Source organism: Bombina bombina, chromosome 6 (genome assembly GCF_027579735.1).
Source record: "Bombina bombina isolate aBomBom1 chromosome 6, aBomBom1.pri, whole genome shotgun sequence".
NCBI lineage: Eukaryota > Metazoa > Chordata > Amphibia > Anura > Bombinatoridae > Bombina > Bombina bombina.
The window spans coordinates 881,474,847-881,489,078 of record NC_069504.1 but is presented as its reverse complement, the minus strand read 5'-3'; the positions used below and the strand labels follow the sequence as shown (position 1 = coordinate 881,489,078).

General features: G+C 37.2%; 1 protein-coding gene across 1 annotated transcript in view; it reads right to left on the bottom strand.

The window, feature by feature from the left end:
* The window catches only part of ACTL6B (actin like 6B), a 100,577-nt gene extending 90,791 nt beyond the window's left edge, over positions 1–9,786 (bottom strand). The window contains exon 1 of the mRNA XM_053719567.1: positions 9,696–9,786. Within this exon, the coding sequence (XP_053575542.1) occupies positions 9,696–9,786 (91 nt within the window). The remainder of the gene's footprint in view (positions 1–9,695) is intronic.
* Positions 9,787–14,232: the final 4,446 nt, after the last annotated feature.

The window sequence follows — 14,232 nt, the reverse complement described above, 5'->3', positions numbered from 1 at the left end:
TTATAGGCACTGTCTGATGTCCGTGCATGGCAGAGGAGATAAAGACCTGCAGTAAGTGGTGAGACACTATGGTCTACATCTCACTCAAGCAGTACAAATGGAGCTGCAACTCAGGCTGTTTGACTCACTATCTAGCAGCAGCCATCCACTATAATACTGGTACTCATGTCACATAGGCCCCACCAGACTGGTACAACCACCGCAAACATTCTGCCCCAGCTGTAAATCTCCATCAATCAGCACTGGAGCCAAAAAGGGATGGCAATCTACTAATCCTTTCATGTCACACCAAAAAAAAAAAAAGGGGTGTTCCCGTGCTACTATCCCTTAAACAGGGGTCAAAAACATGACAGCAAAATAAACTGTTTAAGGCATAGGCCCCAATTTATCAAAGGTGTTGCGGACCTGATCCGACACTGCGGATCAGGTCCGCAAGACCTCGCTAAATGCGGAGAGCAATACGCTCTCCGCATTTAACATTGCCGCTAGCAGGGAGGTGTCAATCAACCCGATCGTATTCGATCGGGTTGATTTCCGGCGATTCCTGTCCGCTCAGAGCAGGCGGACAGAGTTATGGAGCAGCGGTCTTTAGACCGCTGCTTCATAAGTTTTGTTTCTGCCGAGTCTGAAGACTCGCCAGAAACACAGCCCTTCAAGCTCCGTACGGAGCTTGATAAATGGGCCTGAAAGTAGCACGGGAACACCCAGTTTGGTGACATGAAAGGATTAGTAGATTGCCATCCCTTTTTGGCTCCTTAATAGTCACTGATAGACTTATGTGAGGAATTTTTTTGTGTTTCGTGTCACACATTATAATGAGGATAGTTACCCATATTGTGCTTTTTCCCTAGGCTTTAATTGTATACTGATTCTTGTTTAGATGTTGGGCTCTGGACTCACCAGTCTTATCATTTTTTATTTTTTAATTGTTTTTAATTATTATTATTAATATTTTTCTCTCAGTGCATAGAGGATGCTTCTTTTCTGTCTATAATTATTTTTTCCAGATATAAACACATGTATACCCATATAGAGACATTATATATATATATATATATATATATATATATATATATATATGTAGTAGAGAAAATAACTAATTGTGTAAACTATTTACAAATCTAGACAAGTCAGAAGACGTGCTTTTCCCACAGAAACTCTCTGATTACATTGTTTCCAATGCAGCAAAGGATTCTGGGTGAGATATGCAAATGAGGTTCACAATGACTCACTTTACTTTTAGCCTGCTTTTAAAGGCAGACTTCCCTTTACGCCATAGCATCGCCATACTACAAAGCTTTTAAGCTTAGCTTGGGTTAGTACAGTTATTCAGACCAATTCCAGGACAGCTGTTACGTGGTTATTGCCACTCATCAGCTGGGAGTAGGTTGATTAAAAAAAAAAAGACCTACAGATTATTAAGGGACCATATTAGGGAGCATTTGCTATCCTTGGAGACTGAAACACCAAAGACCCCAGTGGTGAAACATTTTGCCAAACATGGAACACAGTTCAAATCTTTCAGCTTCCATGGAATTGAATGTGTTACTCTCGGTCTTAGAGGTGGCGATAGGTTTGCAGCGTTTAGTAAGCGCAAGATCTTTTGGATCCACACTCTTAAAACAGGGCAACCATATCATATAAATAAAATCAGTGATGTAAAGCTATATATTGACCCCACTTAAATAGTGAATTTGGTAGTTATTTACTGCTCATTTGTTCTCCAATTTACGTGCAAACAGGGACTTTTAAGGAAAGAGCGTAACAGTTAATATCCACCCTTTTTAAATAAAATAAAGGAGCAACACCATTTTTTCATTAAAATTTATATACAGATATTTGGTCTTGCAATATAGTGGTAACTTTATATGCTCAGTTATTAGGATAAATGTATTACGATTACAAATAAACAGAGTCATAATTTCTGATTTGATGTCAACAAAATGAAATAAATTTTTTGAAAAAAAGAATGAGTTGTAATATCATCCACTACAGAGTCTTTCTTTTATTAATAGCATGTTTTGTTTTTAATATGTATGTATTTGATTAGTGGGAGAGTATGGGCACATTTATCATTGGATTTAATATCAACTGTATACTGAACTGTGATTGGTTGTAGAGGCCAACTCCTCACTGACAAATAGTCTTGTCTGCTAAGTGTTAATCAGCTCTGATGAAACGCCGTTTGGGTGTGAAACGCGTCAGCTGTGGACACTGAGTACTATGTGTGTTGTGCCTTTGTTTAAACTTTTTAACCATGAGGATTTAATAAAGTGACTTTTTATTTCTACAAGCTTTGGTCGTCATACTCCTTTTTTCTACCGCACATGCTGTCTCTTGAAAGTTGTAATTTGTTAAAAGAGGGCGTAAGGGAGAGCTCTGACAGCCAAGGTGGAAGCCGTAAACCGGTTTGACGATACCGGAAAAGGAGGAAGACGCACGCAGAAGTGTCTACACGCTATAGGTGTGCGCACAGGGTAACGGAAGGTTACTCCCGAAGCGGGCGATCTTGGAGAGGCGGTGAGTATTCCTGACTGTATGGAGACACAAGCGGTAAGTCGTCACCTCTGCAACATATTGTGTAATGTTCACTGGAAACAAATATAAAATACAAAGTGACTGAGGGTTTTCTTGCTTATGTTACAAGAAGCATCCAAAAGGCTACAAGGGTTACAAACGCTTTTGTTGCTAATTATAAGCTATATATGAATATACCCCAGCGTGTAAATTTACCTGCCGCACTGAGATTACTATCTGCTAGAAGTGTTATATTTACACTATACTGTAGTCTATTAAGTGTGCAATAGCATTATCCTAAAAAACCTTAATTAAAAAATACTTTTTGCTAAAAAATGCAAACCATCATCTGTGCCTTAAAGGGACATTAAACCCCAAAAAATTATTTTATTATTCGGATAGAGAATACAATTTTTAAAAAGTTTCCAATTTACTTCTATTATCAAATTTATTTAATTCTCATGTTATTCTTTGCTGAAGAGATACCTAGAGATACCTAGGTAGGTAGCGTGCACATGCCTGAAGCCCTACATGACAGGAAATAGTGCTGCCATCTAGTGCTCCTGCTAATGTATAACATTGTTGCAAAACTACTGCTATATAGTGCTGCAGAAACGTGCACACTTTTGAGCTTATATTTCTGCTTTTCAAATAAGGACAACAAGAAAACAAAGAAAATATGATTCCAGAAGGTAAATTAGAAAATTGTTTAAAATGTGATGTTCTATCAAAATCATGAAAGAAAAAAATTGGGTTTTATGTCCCTTTAACTAAGTCATAATCTTTTGCTGGTAGTGTGTATATATAGGTGTGTGTATATATACTCACCAGCCACTTTATAAGGTACACCTGTTCAATTGCTTGGTAATGCAAATTGCTAATCAGCCAATCACATGGCAGCAACTCAATGCATTTAGGCATCTAGACGTGGTGAAGACGACTTACTGAAGTTCAAACCAAGCATGAGAATGGGGAAGGGGATTTAAGTGACTTTGAGCGTGGCATGGTTGTTTGTGCCAGACGGGCTAGTCTGAGTATTTCAAAAAACTGCTGATCTACTGTGATTTTCACGCTCAACCATCTCTAGGGTTTACAGAGAATGGTCTGAAAAAGAGAAAATATCCAGTGAGCGAGAATTGTGTGGACGAAAATGTCTTGTTGATGTCAGAGGAGAATGGGCAGACTGGTTCGAGATGATAGAAAGGCAAAAGTCGAACCTTGAAGCAGATGGGCTACAGCAGCAGAAGACCACACCGGCTGCCACTCCTGACAGCTAAGAACAGGAAACTGAGGCTACAAAGCACGCACCCAGGCTCACCAAATTTGGACAATAGAAGATTGGAAAAATGTTGCTTGGTCTGATGAGTCTCGGTTTCAGCTGCAACATTCAGATGATAGGGTCAGAATTTAGTGTAAACAACATGAAAGCATGGCTCCATCCTGCCTTGTATCAACGGTTCAGGCTGGTGGTGATGGTGTGGGGGATATTTTCTTGGCACACTTTGGGCCCCTCAGAACCAAATGAGCATTGATTAAATGCCATTGCCTACCTGAGTATTGTTGCTGACCATGTCCAGCCCTTTATGACTATAGTGTACCCGTCTTCTGATGGCTACTTCCAGCAGGATAATGCACCATGTCACAAAGCTCAAATCAAACTGGTTTCTTGAACATGACAATGAATTCACTGTACTCCAATGGCATCCACAGTCACCAGATCTCAATCCAATAGAGCAACTTTGGGTGGATGTGAAGCCGACAAATCTGCACCAGCTGTGTGATGCTATCATGTCAACTAATGAGGCAGAGTTCAAAATAAAACCATATACGATGTTCACCTTATGGTTAAATTATAAATTTATTAAAAACACTCTTCTAAAAACAGCTAGTGGTGAAGTATCTTGTACAGAAACAATAAAAATTATTTACAATGGCATACAACAAGTCAATTCACATGGATCCATGTATTTAACAGATAATAAAATACACAATTAAAACAATAACTAGATGTAAAATCGAGGTGATAATATCACACTTTGGTAATTAACCTTTAATACTTGATGCTGAGTGAGAATTCTGATGATTGTATAACCTGATTGGTATCTCAGGTATATAAGTATGGTATAGTGATGGGCGAGGATTGAATAGATCCTAAATAGGAGATCAGTCTCCACTCTGAGTCACTATAAATCCCTGTGTACTAAGAACGTTTGATTCCAAGTGTAAAAATGAAAAAAAGAAGAAAAGTGATGCAGATTTGTTCTACCTCGTTAGAGGTTCAGTGACAATGTTCCGCTAATGGGATTGGGTAGGTAATTGGGCTGGGTGTAAACAATATGACGTACCAGTTAGCGTGCACAAACCAATAGAAAATTATGAAAAAATATTATAATAATGTGCTCAGTGGAGTCAAAATGTGTCAAATACTCAAACTAACAGTCTAAATAAACAAAAACCAAAATTGAAATAATAACAACAATTGTGTGTGGTACTTCAGACAATCCAATGATCCAAAAAAACAATGATAGCGATTGTGTGTAGTGCTAATACATCGTGAACCATTAATCACAAAATGAAACAGTTACAGAAAAAACACAGTGACTTTCTTCCTAAAAGAATATGTGGAAAACAGTGAATTATTCGCAGATAATGTATTCAGCTACTAGCCAGCATGATTAATTGTCCGTATTACAGATATAAATATGGGAAAAGTGGTCTGTTTGTGTATTCCAGACAGTTTGTTAAAGTAGTTCCTCTGTAGATGGTGATTCAAAAAGTCTATGTGCAGTATTTTCTTTAATGGGGGTTGTACTTCAGCGTAATACAGGCAGGGAACAGATTCAGCGTAACGCCGGAGTAATTCCTTCTGCCGAAATTTTTTTATAATAGTGCAGATTGCTTTTACACAAGTTCAGAGATTAAAATATTACTCACCAGTCAACGCGTTTCGGTCATGCACTGACCTTTCTCAAGACTGGTTTTGTGTAGAGATAAGGGTCTTTAAATACCCTATAATTAATTGCCCTTATCGTGATCTCGGAAGTGGTTTCTTTAGAGTTCCGGTTCAATGGGCTTCAATTCCTTATCATATTTAAATCTTTATTTGATTATGTTAAGTTGCTTGTTTATTATTTTAGTGTCTTGTTAATTAATTATTAATATTTAGTGAGTTATGAAAAGCGCTGGGGAGATGTTTTGTTCTAGCGTAATACATCAGCCCGATTTTTCCTTCATCCTATTGGCTAATGTTACATACCTCTCCGATTGGTTCAGTTTAGGGTGTGTGAAGTGTAAGAAATTCTATTGGCTCCTAATCGGATGTATGTATAAGAGGGTGTTTTATTTTAACGTCATGTGGCAGCCTGTTTTTTCTTTGCCCTTATTGGCTAATAACTTGTGATATGACGTTCCTCTCCGATTGGGTCGTTCTGCGGTGTGTGCAGTGTGAGGGATATATATTGTACGGCTATTTAATATTTTAGCCCTTAAAAAGAAAAAGGAATCTAGATACAAGTTCTTTAACGGTGTTGTTGGATATATTAAGAATCCTCTGCCTTTACAAAAATTAGTTTCTTAGAATCGAAACATAAAATGACTATATCAGACCCTTATTTTTCATGTCCATCATTATTCTAATTCAATAGTTTTATGAATCGTTAGTTTTATAATTCATTTATGTTTCGATTATAAGAAACTAATTTTTGAAAAGGCAGAGGATTCTTAATATATCCAACGACACCGTTACAGGTAGTAATGACCATAAAATATTAACATGAAATAATATAAAGAACTTGTATCTAGATTCCTTTTTCTTTTTAAGGGCTAAAATATTAAATAGCCGTACAATATATATCCCTCTTTTATACATAATGGATCGGGAGCCAATAAGGTCCCTCACACTGCACACACCGCAGATCGACCCAATCGGAGAGGAACGTCATATCACAAGTTATTAGCCAATAAGGGCAAAGAAAAAACGGGCTGCCACATGACGTTAAAATAAAACACCCTCTTATACATACATCCGATTAGGAGCCAATAGAATTTCTTACACTTCACACACCCTAAACTGAACCAATCGGAGAGATATGTAACATTAGCCAATAGGATGAAGGAAAAATTGGGCTGATGTATTACGCTAGAACAAAACATCCCCCCAGCGCTTTTCATAATTCACTAAATATTAATAATTAATTAACAATACACTACAATAATAAACAAGCAACTTAACATAATCAAATAAAGATTTAAATATGATAAGGAATTGAAGCCCATTGAACCAGAACTCTAAAGAAACCACTTCCGAGATCACGATAAGGGCAATTAATTATAGGGTATTTAAAGACCCTTATCTCTACACAAAATCAGTGCATGACCGAAACACGTCGACTGGTGAGTAATATTTTAATCTCTGAACTTGTGTAAAAGCAATCTGCACTATTATACATTTTTTTCGGCAGAAGGAATTACTCCGGCGTTACGCTGAATCTGTTCCCTGCCTGTATAATGCTGAAGTACAACCCCCGTTAAAGAAAATACTGCACATAGACTTTTTGAATCACCATCTACAGAGGAACTACTTTAACAAACTGTCTGGAGTACACAAACTGACCACTTTTCCCATATTTATATCTGTAATACGGACAATTAATCATGCTGGCTAGTAGCTGAATACATTATCTGCAAATAATTCACTGTTTTCCACATATTCTTTTAGGAAGAAAGTCACTGTGTTTTTTCTGTAACTGTTTCATTTTGTTATTAATGGTTCACGATGTATTAGCACTACACACAATCGCTATCATTGTTTTTTTGGATCATTGGATTGTCTGAAGTACCATACACAATTGTTGTTATTATTTCAATTTTGGGTTTTGTTTATTTAGACTGTTAGTTTGAGTATTTGACACATTTTGACTCCACTGAGCACATTATCATTATATTTTTTCATCATTTTCTATTGGTTTGTGCACGCTAACTGGCACGTCATATTGTTTACACCAAGCCCAATTACCTACCCAATCCCATTAGCGGAACATTGTCACTGAACCTCTAACGAGGTAGAACAAATCTGCATCACTTTTCTTCTTTTTTCATTTTTACACTTGGAATCAAACGTTCTTAGTACACAGGGATTTATAGTGACTCAGAGTGGAGACTGATCTCTTATTTAGGATCTATTCAATCCTCGCCCATCACTATACCATACTTATATACCTGAGATACCAATCAGGTTATACAATCATCAGAATTCTCACTCAGCATCAAGTGTTAAAGGTTAATTTCCAAAGTGTGATATTATCACCTCGATTTTACATCTACTTATTGTTTTAATTGTGTATTTTATTATCTGTTAAATACATGGATCCATGTGAATTGACTTGTTGTATGCCATTGTAAATCATTTTTATTGTTTCTGTACAAGATACTTCACCACTAGCTGTTTTTAGAAGAGTGTTTTTAATAAATTAATCATTTAACCATAAGGTGAACATCGTATATGGTTTTATTTTTAACCCTGCCTCATTAGTTGGCGCTTTGATATTTTTCTGATTTTCTATTACGCATTGACCACTAGGGGTCATCTATCAGAGCTAAGGGTTTACTAGCAGTAGGCGCTAAGTGCAATCTCACACTTTGATGCTATCATGTCAATATGGACCAAAATGTCAGAGGAATGTTTTCAACACCTTGTTGAATCTATGCCACAAAGAATTGAGGCAGTTCTGAAGACAAAAGGGGGTCCAACCCGGCACTAGCAAGGCGTACTTAAAAAGTGGCTGTTGAGTGTATATGTGTATTCATTTGTATTTATATGTTTATTTGTGTATATATGGTGGAAAAAAGGCGCTGATAGACTTGCTCGACACAGGGTTGCCACAAAACTTTAATTTGTAAAAAGAGCATTATCTGCAAAGAGCAATAAAGCAAAGCGCAATAAAACGAGGTATACCTGTATATATATAAAATAGAAAGAACAGTTTCTTCTAAGTTAAGTACAAAGGACTTTAAAGTATTCCTAACACACATTCGGCTTTAGCGCAGTTGATCTAGCGCAGTGTCCAGTTAGCACGCAAGCAACAACTAATAGCATGCCCCATAGAAGTGTAAGGGGAGGAGTTAGCGCGGGCGCAATATCTGAAGTTAGCGCACCTGAATCTTTCACTTGCACTAACTTTTAACTTGTAATACCAATCACTAATCCCGCCAAGCTAACTTTTTACTTTGAGTGCAGTTATTGCTCAAGCGGGGAAAAAAAAGAAATCTGCGCCTTTTGCAATCTGGCCCTAAGTAGTGAGCGTCATTCCAGGCTTGTTACTAGAGTAGACTTGCCACTGTCATTGTCTTAGCAAAAGCATTCATGCTTTGCAGCTCATTGATCCTCCTGCTGAGGCTATTTGAACAGTAATCAGGGTTGAGCTTGTGAAATATTACGAGCTTTCCAATTCTAAGAATACAGCGTTAAATAACAGGAAAAGGAGGCAAAATAAATAATTAATTTATATTATAAAGTTGATTTCCTATGTAATCTTAATTTTAAAACCCCAGCTACAATCTAAAATCCCCATACAACTGCACTCTTTTTCCACCCCCTTCAATGTTTAAAATTTTTTTTTTTTAGTTGCGACCCCTTCCCCATTTCCAATTTACGCACTTACACCTGTAAAGTGTTCTCCCCTTTAAAAGGATACTGAACCCAAATTTGTTCTTTCATAATTCAGATAGAGCATGAAATGTTTAGCAACTTTCTAATTTACTTCCATTATCAATTTTTCTTCGTTCTATTGGTATCTTTATTTGAAAAGGCAGGAATTTAAGCATAGGAGCCAGACCATTTTTGGTTCAGACCCCGGATAGCACTTGCTGATTGGTAGCTACATTTAGCCACCAAACAGCAAGTGCTACCCAGGTGCTGGACCAAAAATGGGCCAGCTCCTATGCTTACAATCCTGCTTTTTCAAATAAAGATACCAAGAAAATGAAGACAAATCATAATAGGAGTAAATTACAAAGCTGCTTAACATTGCATGCTCTATCTGAATTATGAAAGAACAAATCCTTTCGCCTCTGCCCTTTGGGTCTTTTTCTACGTCTCCTCCTCCCTTTGTCTCTTTTGTATCCCTGTGAAAAACATGTTGGTCACTATTCCTAATACAGAGCCTAGCTATATGGCCTACCGTTCCCTTTACTGTCATTAAGAAACTCTAATCTTCGTTGGTCAGTTTGTATTTGTGAGACATCCTCACCCTTGATAGAGACATTATTCATTTTTGGTCCCGTCAAATAATAGATCATGAATTGAGACGCCTCCTATCTTTTCTGGTGTGGGATTTCACTCACACTAAATAAAAAAGTAAATAATAAAATAATATAGCTTAATTCTTTTGTGTGTGTGTGTGTGTGGTGTGAGGGGGTTTGATATACTACTCCACATTTAAATTTAAAGGGACAGTCTAGTATAAATTAAACTTTCATTATTCAGATAGGACTTTTAATCAACTTTCTAATTTACTTTTATCATCAAATTTGCTTTTTTCTCTTGGTATTCTTAGTTTAAACTAAACATAGGTAGGCTCATATGCTAATTTCTAAGCCTTTGAGGGCTGCCTCTTATCACATGCTTTTTAAATCTCTTTTCAACACAAAGAGACAGAAAGTACACGTGGGCCATATAGATAACACTGTGTTCAGGCACAGGGGGTTAAGATTTAGCACAAACCAATGCTAAATTTAAGACAATAGATAATAAACAGTCACAGTCATGTGATCAGGGGGCTGGAAGAAGGTTCCTAGACACAAGGTAATCACAGAGGTAAAAAGTATATTATTATAACTGTGTTGGTTATGCAAAACTGGGGAATGGGTAATAAAGGGATTATCTATTTTTTAAAACAATAATTCTATGGTAGACTGTCCCTTAAACTTTAATATATATAGGTTAGAATTTTTTATGACCCAGAGAGGCTTTTCAGCTTGCTAGTATTGTTTCAATTACTGCCTTATACCTCTGTTTGTATGAAGAGCTTGGTATACTACTTCACATTTAAAGGGACATAATACTCAAATGCTAAATCACTTGAAACTGATGCAGTATAACTGTAAAAAGATGACAGGAAAATATCACCTGAGCATCTCTATGTAAAAAAAGGAAGATATTTTACCTCACAATCTCCTCAGCTCAGCAGAGTAAGTTCTGTGTAAAAAGTTATACTTCACCTGCTCCCAGCTGCAGGTAAAAAAAAATAAAAAATGAAGAAATGAACAGCAGCCAATCAGCAGTGCTGAGGTCATGAACTCTTACTGTGATCTCATAAGATTTGACTTAACTCTCATGAGATTTCATAGTAAGCTTCATTTACCTGATTGGTGAAATAATATGAGAGTTCACAAGGCTCATCCCCTAAGATGTCCCAGGACAGACACACTAAAATGCTGCTTAGAAATCCTTTACAATGGGATGTGGCTACTGAGGAACTTTTGAGGTAAAATATCTTTCTTTTTTACATAGAGGTGTTCAGGAGATATTTTCTAGTCAGCATTTTACAGCTATACTGCATCACTTTCAAGTGTTTAAACATTTGGGTATTATGGCCCTTTAAGTTTAATGTCCAGGTATTTAAGGTTGGAATTATGACCCAGTTAAGCTCCCCAGGAATTGCCACTGCATTTTGGGCTTAGCTTTTAGTTATCTGTTACCCCAGAGGCAGAACACTTTTTCACTTTCTGCAATGAGATTTTTTTTTTTAGAATTTTTTCTGCAGGTCCATTTTTAAATAAAATTATATTTTAAAATAGGCAGTTACACTAAAGCACCAGTTCAATTGCAATGTGCAACTGGAGAATTAAGCAATAGTTCAAGTTTTATAATATAGTGCAATAGTTGAAAATTGCATTGCAAATTAGCTGCAGACATAGTCTAACATAGAAGTACAGGTAGCCCTCAGTTTACGCCGTGGGTTAGGTTCCAGGAGGAATGGTTGTAAATCGAAACAGTTGTAAATTGAAACCCAGTTTATAATGTAAGTCAATCTGAAGTGAGGGAGTTAGGTTCCAGGCCCCTCTCAAAATTATCATAAGTAACACATAATACATTATTTTTAAAGCTTTGAAATGAAGACTTTAAATGCTAAACAGCATTATAAACCTAATAAAATCATTGCACAACACAGAATGTATAATTAAACTTTAACCCCTTGAGTGCTAACGACAGCTCTGAGCCATCGCAGAGTTTCCCACTCTGGTGCTAACGACGGCTCAGAGCCGTCGCTAGCACTCTCCCACATTAAGGAAGATATGGGGACTCCCACCCGCTCCTACCCCAGCGATCGGGCCTACATAGTGACGGGCATCACCGGTGCTTCACGTTTTGCGTGATGACGTCACCGCGCAACTTTATTAACTATTAACAATACAAAGTATAGGGAAAGGGGGCATGCTGCTTAGACGTCTGTATCTCAGGCATCTAAGCAACTACAGACCCCCAAGACCCACCATTGGAAAGGTAATCGCCTAACCTTTCCAATGGTCTAAGTCTTGGATCTGAAAAATGTATAAAAGTAAAAAAAAAAAAAAACTTCAATCACCTTAGCACCCAGGTGGGAAAGTGCTTAGCCCTCAAAGGGTTAAGTTAAATGAACAAAAACATTTGCTAAACAGCATTATAAACCTAATAAAATAATCACACAACACAGACTTCACTTGCACTTTTCTGCAAACAGTTCTTTCTATGCATTCCAATCTGGACTGATTTGTAGACAGGAAGATCTTGTTCCTTTGAAATCTGCTCGATAGCTCAGGTCTGATTAAACTGATTAATTTCAGCTTGCTTGGCTTTGCTGCAACACAAGCGGACAGCTCCACCTACTGGCTATTTTAATAAATGCACTGCTTCGCAATGCTTTTCAATAGCAGTCACATGACTGGAAAAAAAAGGTTGTTATTCTGAAACGGTGTAAATTGAACCGTTGTAAAACGAGGGCCACCTGTAGTAATAAAAAAACGTACATTGCTCATACAAACGTTTTATATTCAGAAAAAAACAGCTTTGCAAACTGTGAAAGGCTAGGGGACGGGCTTGAAACAATCTCTAAGAGCCAGTCAATAAAAGCACTACTGCATATTTGACTGTTAAAGGACCAGTCAACACAGTAGATTTGCATAATCAACAAATGCAAGATAACAAGACAATGCAATAGCACTTAGTCTGAACTTCAAATGAGTAGTAGATTTTTTTTTTTTCTGACAATTTTAAGTTATGTCTTTTTCCACTGCCACTGCACCATGTGACAGCCATCAGCCAATCACCAATGCTTACACGTACCATGTGACAGCAATCAGCCATTCACAAATGCATACACGCTTATTCCTGCACATGCTCAGTAGGAGCTGGTGACTTAAAAAATTTAAATATAAGAAGACTGTGCGCATTTTGTTAATGGAAGCAAATTGAAAAGTTTTGATTGAGTGTCCCTTTAACTTCTAACAGCACTTTGCTCTCGATAAACTGATTAATAAAAAAAACTTTCACTGTGCAGCCAGAGAACAGCTCTGTTTGAAGAGAATAGCCTAATGTGGAGCAGCACTGCAAAGTTAAAGAGCTAACAGTTCCTGTTTGTGTCCTGTTCTTTCTGCAGACATGCTGCATTTTCTGCGATGACATCTCAGATCACTGCATGTTCTGCCTTGGGGTCTGTTACATCACATCAGAGTAATAGATATCTCGATCCTCTAGTAACATAGATTATACTGTATATACAGTTTAGATATATGCAGATAATTATCTCTTTTTATCTATAACTGGAGATATTTAGGGGGGTATTTTCCGTTTGGGTATGAATTGTATTAATGTTTTTTTTTTTTTATTGATGATGGATTACTATATACCCTATATATACTGTATGTACTCTTGTTATCACATGTAAATCATGCTATTGTTTATGGGGTAACTTTTTAAGTATATATCTAATTTATAAGCATGCTTGCAGCTCTCTCCGCAAGTTGGTTTTGTTATGTGTATGTTTCTTTAACAGCTTTGATAACTGCGAAAAGCCGAAAACATGTCAGCTGGATTAGCTGACTCCTATCTTTTTCATACAAATAATTTAATCTTTATTGGAATAAAGAATTTATATTTTACTCAGCCGGTTTCTTTAAGTGACACAGCTTGTAATAATTGATTGATTTCACTGCTATTTAAATACAGCTATTCGCTATGTTACTATATCTATGATAAAGGCAGAGGGCTGCCAAAACGCGTAAGACTCCTTATGCTGTGACATCTTATGGATTTTTTATGTTTTATCAGTGTATACAGGGAGCAGGTACCAGCAGATGAGTAGCTATCAGTGTATACAGGAACAGGTACCAGCAGATGAGTAGCTATCAGTGTATACAGGAGCAGGTACCAGTAGATGAGTAGCTATCAGTATATACAGGAGCAGGTACCAGCAGATGAGTAGCTATCAGTGTATACAGGAGCAGGTACCAGCAGATGAGTAGCTATCAGTGTATACAGGGAGCAGGTACCAGCAGATGAGTAGCTCAGTGTTTTTCAACCAGTGTGCAGTGGCACACTAGTGTGCCGTGAGAGATCCTCAGGTGTGCCACGGCAGACTGACAACAGTTAGGGGGTGTCCGTCTTTCAAATTTTGAAATATTGGGAGGTATGTGACAGGCTTATCAGGCATCATTTACAACCATGACATATTGACATTC